The sequence below is a fragment of the Zalophus californianus genome, chromosome 12 (genome assembly GCF_009762305.2).
Source record: "Zalophus californianus isolate mZalCal1 chromosome 12, mZalCal1.pri.v2, whole genome shotgun sequence".
NCBI lineage: Eukaryota > Metazoa > Chordata > Mammalia > Carnivora > Otariidae > Zalophus > Zalophus californianus.
Genome location: NC_045606.1, coordinates 9,631,850 through 9,640,138, shown reverse-complemented (window position 1 = coordinate 9,640,138; position 8,289 = coordinate 9,631,850). Strand labels below are relative to the sequence as shown.

Sequence of the window (8,289 nt, the reverse complement as noted above, 5' to 3'; positions counted from 1 at the left end):
CACGTGGGTAGGGGGCACGGCTGCCGGCGCCCGCGGTTGGTAGGAATAGGAGGGAGAGTGAAGAACACAGAAGCACAGGATGCAAGACGGAGCGACAGGCTGATCTACAGCCACCTCCCTCCGAAACAAGCTTCACCACGCGAAGACTTTGCGTCTTTGCAAAACCTTCCTGGGTCTATTCGAGGGTGACAGGACGGTCTCCATCGAGGGAGAAGAAGACACCCGATAGCTCCTCTCCCGCTCGCCTGGCCCTTCAACCCCTATCCCGGCTCCCCGCGGGCGCCTCGAGGCGTTGCGGACCCGGGCTCCCAGCAGCGGTGTGGACCCGCCTGGGCTGGGATCCGGGCGCCCGCGGGCGCGAGCCCAAGCGGGCGTGCCGGGAGCGCGCGCGAGTCGGGGGCGGAGCGCGGGGCGGAGCTCAGCGAGGGCAGCGCGGCGCGTCTAAGCTTTGCCACCGCCGGCCGCCCCGCGCCCCCAAATCCGGCTGGCGCGGGGTCCGAACCCCCGCCCTGTCGCCAGCCCCACGGGGGACGTGCTGCTGACTCGCGCCTGCGACTCGATAGCAGGGCACACCCGGAGAGGACACGGAGCCATGAGCCGCCTGCCCCGGAGGGTGGCGGCGCTGCTGCTCGGGCTGCTCGTGGAGGTAGGGGCCGAGGCCCGGGCCGCGCTTCCCCCGGCGCCTCTCAGATGCGCTAGCGGAGCGCGAACAATGCCGGGGGCTGAGCGGGGTGCAGTGCCGAGACGCCCCCGAAAGACCATCTGGGAGAACCCGAAAGGTCGAGCGGCGGAGAGCCCCAGCCTCGCGGACCTGCCTAAGTCCGGGTGCTGACTGTGTGGGGTTCCTGGTGACAAGGTCCCATCCGGCCTCCCCCCTGCTCCCCTCTGCCCTCCGCTCCCATCCCCACCCAACACCGCCTACCCTTCCCCACCCTCCCTTCTCCCGCGCTCCGGGGTTGCTTATTTCTCTCGCTTCTCGCGGCGGGGTCTGGAAGACTGAGGAGTGACCTTTATGCGTTGTACCCCAAGTTCCCTCAAGGAGGGCGGGAGTGGGGAGGGGGCTGTGCGCGCCGAGGCGGGGGGGCGGTGGTCCCGGGAGCGGCGCAGGCGCAGAATCCAGGCCGCGTGCGGCTTGGGGTTGGAGTGGGTTGGAGGGTGGAGGTGCGAACGCGCGGACCCGTAGTTGTGGGAAAATGTCACGGAATACCAGGGAAGTAGCAGCAGTGAGCGCGAGGAAACATTCCTGCGTGTGAAAATGAAGCGCATAGTCTTCAGTTTCGAGAGAAAAATTCCACGGAGAGTTTGGGTGGTGGGCGTGATTTGCCGGAGCCTAGAGAGGGAACTTGTGGAAGCGATTGAGAGTGGAGGCGCCGGGTTGAACGCAACGCTCCTGCCCTCCCTCCAGCCCACCCCGCCCCGCCCCGCCCCGCCCCGGGCTGGAAAGTTGCGCCCCCTGATGTGTGTGTGTGGCGGGGGGAGTTCCCCGTTTTTGCTAAAGCGGGTACTTTAAAATGTGAGCTAGTAGGATTTTGGGGTGTGGAGTCTGAATTAGGGTTTGTCCGATTCCCTGCTCATCTTCATTATTTTGAAGGAAATTTGCATTAAATTAATGAAATCAGAGTGAATGGGTGATGAATACTTACACTCCTTTCTGTCTTTCGTATTTTAGAGGTCCGTAAAACTCTTTTAAGAGTTAGGTATCTGTGCTGGAAATGACTGGTTTTCTTAGTTGATTAAAAAGTAATTATTAGGAAATGTTGGATGGGAACGTCTTTTTAGCCCTCGAAAATAAGGTTGATGGAAAAGCTTCTTGCGCCAGGCCGACTTTTTGTTTTTCTTTTCTTTTGTTTTAAGATTATTTGGAGGAGAGAGAGAGAGAGAGAGAGAGGCGCAAGCGTACGAGCAGGGGGAGGGGCAAAGGGAGAGGGAGAAGCTGACTTCCTTTTGAGCAGGGAGCCCGATGGGGGGCTGGATCCCAGGAGTCTGGGATCATGAACTGAAGTGAATGAAGGCTGATGGTTAACCGACTGAGCCACCCAGGCACCCCTGTTTTTGTTCTTAATATCCCTCTGCCTTCTTATTTAATATTTTTGTGTGGTGCCTCCTCACTTGCATTCTTTGCATTTGTTCAGAATTTTAAGACCTTAGGAATCACATCTCTGTGACTCACTAGACAGAACGATGGTGAAGTGAATCTGAGAGGACTGTTTAGCTGAAAACCAATGCATCCGTACTTATGCATGCAATGCCCGCCTCCCAGCCACCTTTTAAAATCAGCTCTTGATAAAATTATCTAGCATTCCATTGTCCTGCCTCTCCCAGGTCTTTAGTGTGTGCGGTGCTGTGCCCTGTTAGGTAGCTGAGGCCGCTTCAGGGACCCAGTTCTTTCCAAAGAAGCTGTTGCATAGGAATTTATCCTCTTAGTAGAGTGTTCAAATCATGTCTGAAAGGTTGAAACGATCTCAACGGCAGAACTGTGACAGCCGTGAAAAGGAAATGACTAAGCTGATGTTTTCCCAAAGTCAAAAATCTAGATGATTGGTAATTTGTGTTTTCAATAGGATGGGTGGTGTAGCCCACTTTTATGAGATGATTATCCTAAGCACCTATTTTGTCTCTGGTGGAGAGGTGTCTCTCTGAAGAATTGAGATTTTTTTTTTTATTCAGCACATGGAATTTTATACATGAGATAGATTCAGAGATGTTTTCATCTTAAATTGATTGCTCTGAATTTCATCTAAAATTGGTTGTTGTCAGAGCACCTTTGACGCTCTTGAAGTCCTGAATCACATGCAGTAAGTGTGCAATAGCAGTTGCCAAATATGTGAGGAGGCAGAGTTCTCTTCACGTTAAGCACGTAAAAGTACTGATGGAGATATTTGGTGATCTCTGACAGCCAACTGCAATCCAGGAGAGTTGCCTCTGTTTCTTTGTTCTGCTTGAACTGGTTTAATTGTAGTTGTAGTGTAGTTGATTATATACTGCCTGGGAAAAGGGCACCCTCCTAGCAGCGGTTACTCCATTCCAAACCTGCAGCACTCTGTTCCTAGCCAGCACCACCCAGGATTGGGCAGGGAGGTTTTATTTATGTCAGCAAGAAGTCCTTGAGTAGGGAGGGGAACTAGAAGCTCACCATCCCTTTATAGAAATTCACTTACATATTAGACATAAAGACTGCATATTTGTTTTTTACTTATCAAATATTTATAGAGTGCTGATTACGAATATTCCCTTAGCAATTACTTTTATCGCCATTTTGATTTCAAATGGAAGCTGTTAGAAGTCCATGGTCTCACTGCTGTTAAATGTGAGGGATTTGAGATAAAAACCCAGGCAGCTGGGCTCCACCTCACGCTGCTGTTCTCCTGGCTCTCCTACTGCTGGGTCTACAGAGACGTGGAAAGAATTTGCCCAGAGTATGTCCTGAAACCAGTGGTGGACTTGGAGAGGTATGTGTTCCATGAAACAGGTAAACCTGCAAAATATGCTCTAGAACTCAGTCGCCCTTCCTTAGGGGACTCATATAATTTAGCATCCAAACTATGACACTTAGGAGAATGAAATTGGGAGCTCTTAATAACCGGACTTGCTCAGCAAGCATCCATCAACAGGGTTGCCCTAGGAAACTGGGTTGTGTGCTCACCCTGCAGCCTGGACAGGGCTTTAAGTAGGAACAGGCTGTTGAGAGCACCAACCCTTCCCCAGGGAGGCTTCTCGGGAGCTCATTACTGAGGTGACCTTTCCTTTCTATTAACCGAGAGCTTCCTACGAATTGCATGAGAAGCTGAGGAGGGCTCTTACTTGATCTTCCTGACTCCCCTGTCACTTTGCTAGAAGCTTAGGCCCCAGGCACCCAGGTCATGAATGTGGTCACAGACTCGGGAAGTCCCCCCAAGCCTTTTTTGGGTAGTAAAATTCTAAAGTTCTATGCTTCTGCCCTGAGAACAGAGCCTCCAGGAAGACTGAATGTGCTAAGCTGGTAAAGTAATTCCCAGGGGCCTTCAGTGAGCTGCAACAGCACCTGAGAAACCAGAAGAAAAAAAAAAAGTTTCAAATCTGACTGTGCTTTCGTTGAACCTGGGGAGTAATTAGGCCCTAAGGGTATGTGCTTCCCCCAGGGGCTTTTTATCACAGTGACTCATTTTCCAGATATTGTCATTGCAGGCTCTTTCTGGAGGTCAGGTTGTTGACACTTTTATAATAGGCTTAGTAGTATTTGTTCTAAGGGTTCTGAAATGAGCCGAGAAATATGTAGTGTACTCTTTAGTATAACGTTCCCCAGTGCAAGTGCTGGGTGTTCTGTTGCATCCATTCACTGCGGGGGGGTGGGGAACGAATTCTGCTGGGTTACTGTATTGGAGGGTCTGGCATCAGTATCTTTCTGTTTCTCCCCTGGAACCCCAAACTGGAAACCTTTGAGTGAGGCTGCTCTGTGTGTTTCAAAGTTGTTCCCACAAAAGAACAACCCTTCTTAGGCTAGAAAAAGGAGAGGTCTTCTCCTAGAAAGAGAGGGTTGGAAAGTGAACATTGTCTTTTTTTTTTTTTTGCCATAAGGACAGACTTTAATATGAATAACTTCAGTTTTATGGGAAAATCTTCCCAATTACCCATTCGTTTCTTCTTTTTAAATTTTATTTTATTATGTTATGTTAATCACCATACATTACATCATTAGTTTTTGATGTAGTGTTCCATGATTCATTGTTTGTGTATAACACCCAGTGCTCCATGCAGTGCGTGCCCTCCTTAATACCCATCACTGGGCTAACCCATCGCCCCACCCCCCTCCCCTCTAGGATGGGGTGGCTGGGTGATAGACATTGGGGAGGGTATGTGCTATGGTGAACATTGTCTTTTGCAACTAAGGAAAATAAGAGGATTACTGAGTATTTTTCTAAAGTCCTATGTATTTTGGTGCCTGGGAGTCTTGAAATTAGAACCAAGTCATGTTTAAGAGTGTTTTTTTTTCTTGCCAAATGTTTCTTGTGCCCTGGAATGCCAGCAATTGTGGCAGCCCTTGGGTGCCAGTTCTCTGAAATAAACCTTTTCAACCCTCCCACTTCTTAGAGCTTTTGGAATGTGAGCAACGTGCAATTTGAATGAAAAAGAAGACTCTAGGGAGTTTGTTATCTCTAGAGGCTCCGTGGGAGGCTGGGTGCTGATGGATGAGAGTTGGGAGTGATAAATGATCCCAGGGGCAAGCACTCGCTCTGAAGTAGGGAAAACCTGGCTCCAGGTATGTGAGGGGGGCCAGACTTGGGGCTCTAATTGGCCCTTGATCTCCTTTGTCTTGGGCACAGCTCTAAAGGCCAACTGGGGGCAAGTGACTCTCGAAGTACATGGATTAGCCTAGTGGTCACTTGATCTAGCCATAGGATGACAAGTAATTTTCCTGGAACTCATGTTTGTCATCTCTTCTTGATGAGGCCTCCCACATGTCACCCTCATTGAGGCCTGTCTTGATCACCCTATATAAAATTCCAGCCCAATTCCCCTCCCAGTCCCCTTGCTCAGACCAATTCCCTCCTTTCTCTGTATCTATTACCTCTAAGATATGATGGAATTTACGTTATAGGGGCAAAGGTTTGCTCCATTTTGTTACCTGAAATATCCCCAGCTCCTAGAACAGTACCTGCCACAGAATAGGACTCAGTAAATATTTGAATGAGTAAACAGATTAGTGGGTAATGACCATGGGTGAAGGAGCTGAGTAGATCTATAGTAGGAGAGGGGAAGGTCATTGATTAGCTGTGGACTCTGAAGAATGGAGCACCTGTACTAGGACTTAGTTCTAATCTGTTTGAACACCTGTAGTGATGGAAACTTACTATCTCTCAAAAACAATGCATCAACTTTTTGGACAAATTCAGTTGTTAAAGTTTTCTGTTATATTGAGGAGAAATGTTTGCATTGTTTTTACCTGGTTTTAGTTCCGCATTCTTGGGCTTTTCAGAAGAAATAGAATCACAGTGTCAACCCTTCAGTATTTGAACACAGCTGTAATAGTCCCCAATGTGTTCTTCTCGAGGTTCATTCCCTTCTGTCATTTCTCCGAAGATCTGGTTTTGAATCATCTTACCATCCTCACAGCTGCCCTTTGAAAACTCTGGAATTCTGTCAAGCTCAAGAAATTCTCACTGTCTGAAAATGATTGGTCCTAGAAAAAGTCAAAGCGAATCCACTTAAACAAAGACCAAAATTTTGTGGTTAATAGTGGGGAGAAAAAAACAAAGCTCAAGTTATAATAATAAGCTAATTTTATCTAAGTATCTTTTATAATTATGAATCAATTTTGGGGGTGGGGAGAGATTAATTTTTCTGACAAAAATCTATGATGAATAATAGGATAGTCTTCACTTGACATTGGAAGTTAGAGACATGATCATAGTGAAGTTTTCTTCTTTTTTTCTTCAGAATTATGTGCTCTAGTAATCAACCCTTCACCCCCAGTTCCCACCTGTAGCTTCTCATGGTCTTTTTTACTCATATCATTCTCCTTTGGTCATTATCAATGACTCAACTGCCAGATTCTCTTGTCCCTTCCATAGGCTTTATGACATACGGCATCTTTGTGAGATCTACAAGGTCATTTTGTTGTCCATTTGTGTGGTATTTGTGTTTTACTCTCCTGTGATCCTGTCATCAAAGATGCTGCTATACTTAGCTGGCTTGTTGATGCACTACTTTAGAAGCAATGAGTTCAGTGGTAAGTATGTTTTGTCATGAAGCCTTTGGCTTGCCTCCTATCTCTTCCCCGTTGTGACTTATTTGAACAATAAGGACACTGTTCTGTAGGTGTGACTGACTGGCTCTGTCACAACCCTGGTGAGGACCTTGTCTTACGCAGATAAGATAAACCAAGAGATTCACACTGAATTTTCAGTGGCACTTCAATCTTTTTAATCGGTGCTCCTGGTAACCCATAAATCCTCACAGCAGTTGTGGAGATGTTTATTATAATTTATTGTAATTTTAAAAACTGAAATTGAGGACTATATATTTATTCTAATTATATTTCACATTACATTCTTCATCTCATCTTGTTAAACTTGCCAACATCTGTTTGGATGGTGTCTCAGTCCATTTGGGCTGCTATCACAAAATACCAACTACTGGTATAAACAACAGAAATTTATTTCTTATGGCTGCAGAGGCTGAGAAGTCCCAAGATCAAGGCTTGGACTTGGTTTGAGCATGGTTGAATCCTAGTGAGGGCCCTCTTCCTGATTCATAGCGAAGCACATTCTGGCTGTGTCCTCACTTGGCGGAAGGGGCAAGGGGTCTCTGTGGGATCTCTTTTTTTTAATTTATTTTATTTTTATTTATTTATTTATTCATGAGAGACAGAGAGAGAGAGAAGCAGCGGGAGAAACAGGCTGCCAAGGAGCAGGGAGCCCAATGCTGGACTCGATCCCAGGACCCTGGGATCCTGACCTGAGCCGAAGGCAGATGCTTAACAATCTGAGCCACCCAGGCGCCCTGTGGGATCTCTTTTATAAAACTGCACTAATCTCATTCATGAGGGCCTTGCGAGGTAATCACCTCCCAGAGGCCCCACCTCCCAATACCATCACATCAGGCAGTAGGGTTTCAACATAGGAATTTTAAGGGGACATGAGCATTCAGACCATAACAGATGATGACATGACCATGTGTTGGAGAATCTCAGCTCTTTGTGTATTGGCTGGGAGTCTTTGAGGAAATTACTTACGCTCTCATTGACTCAGTTAATTCACCTGTAGAAAGAGATATGCCTCAGTGTTGAGGGAGGCCCTGGGAAAATCCCCCACTTGAAACCTCTTTGTGTAGGCTGGATCAACAGATTGTGAACATTTTCTCTAGGCAGGCCCCAGGCATCTTTATTTTTTAACAGATGCACAGTGTTTCTGATGAGATGATGAGATGACAGTCTTTAGTCAGCCCAGCCAGACTAAACTGTTTGCCGCAGGTCCCTGAAGGCACCACAGGATCTCTGCTTGTCTCCCTTCCCTCTTACTTTTCCATCTGAACTCCCACCATTGCTGAAGAGGATCAGGTGGCCTAGGAAGACTCTGCTATTTGTCCGCTCAGGTATGAGTTAAGTGCCAGACCTGGACAAGCCACTTCCAGGACCTCCTAGCTCAAGTATTTTAATTGCCTGTTTGTGGTCTGAACCCGTTAGATCTTAAGCTCCTAGGGGACCTTGGTTCCAAAGAGTTAAGCAGAGGCGGGGCAAGGGTTGGGGGGAGCGGAATGAGATCAAGAGCTTGGCTGTAGAGGTTTCCCTCAGGAAAGAGAATATGGTTTGAG

At 47.6% G+C, this 8,289-nt stretch overlaps 1 protein-coding gene across 3 annotated transcripts in view; it reads left to right on the top strand.

Moving 5' to 3' along the window:
- The first annotated feature begins 415 nt into the window (after positions 1 to 415).
- The window catches only part of VOPP1 (VOPP1 WW domain binding protein), a 139,601-nt gene continuing 131,727 nt past the window's right edge, over positions 416 to 8,289 (top strand). For all 3 annotated transcript variants that reach the window (XM_027573801.2, XM_027573799.2, XM_027573800.1), the window contains exon 1: positions 416 to 646. In XM_027573801.2, coding sequence (XP_027429602.1) covers positions 593 to 646 — 54 coding nt within the window. In that variant the 5' untranslated portion in view covers positions 416 to 592. The remainder of the gene's footprint in view (positions 647 to 8,289) is intronic.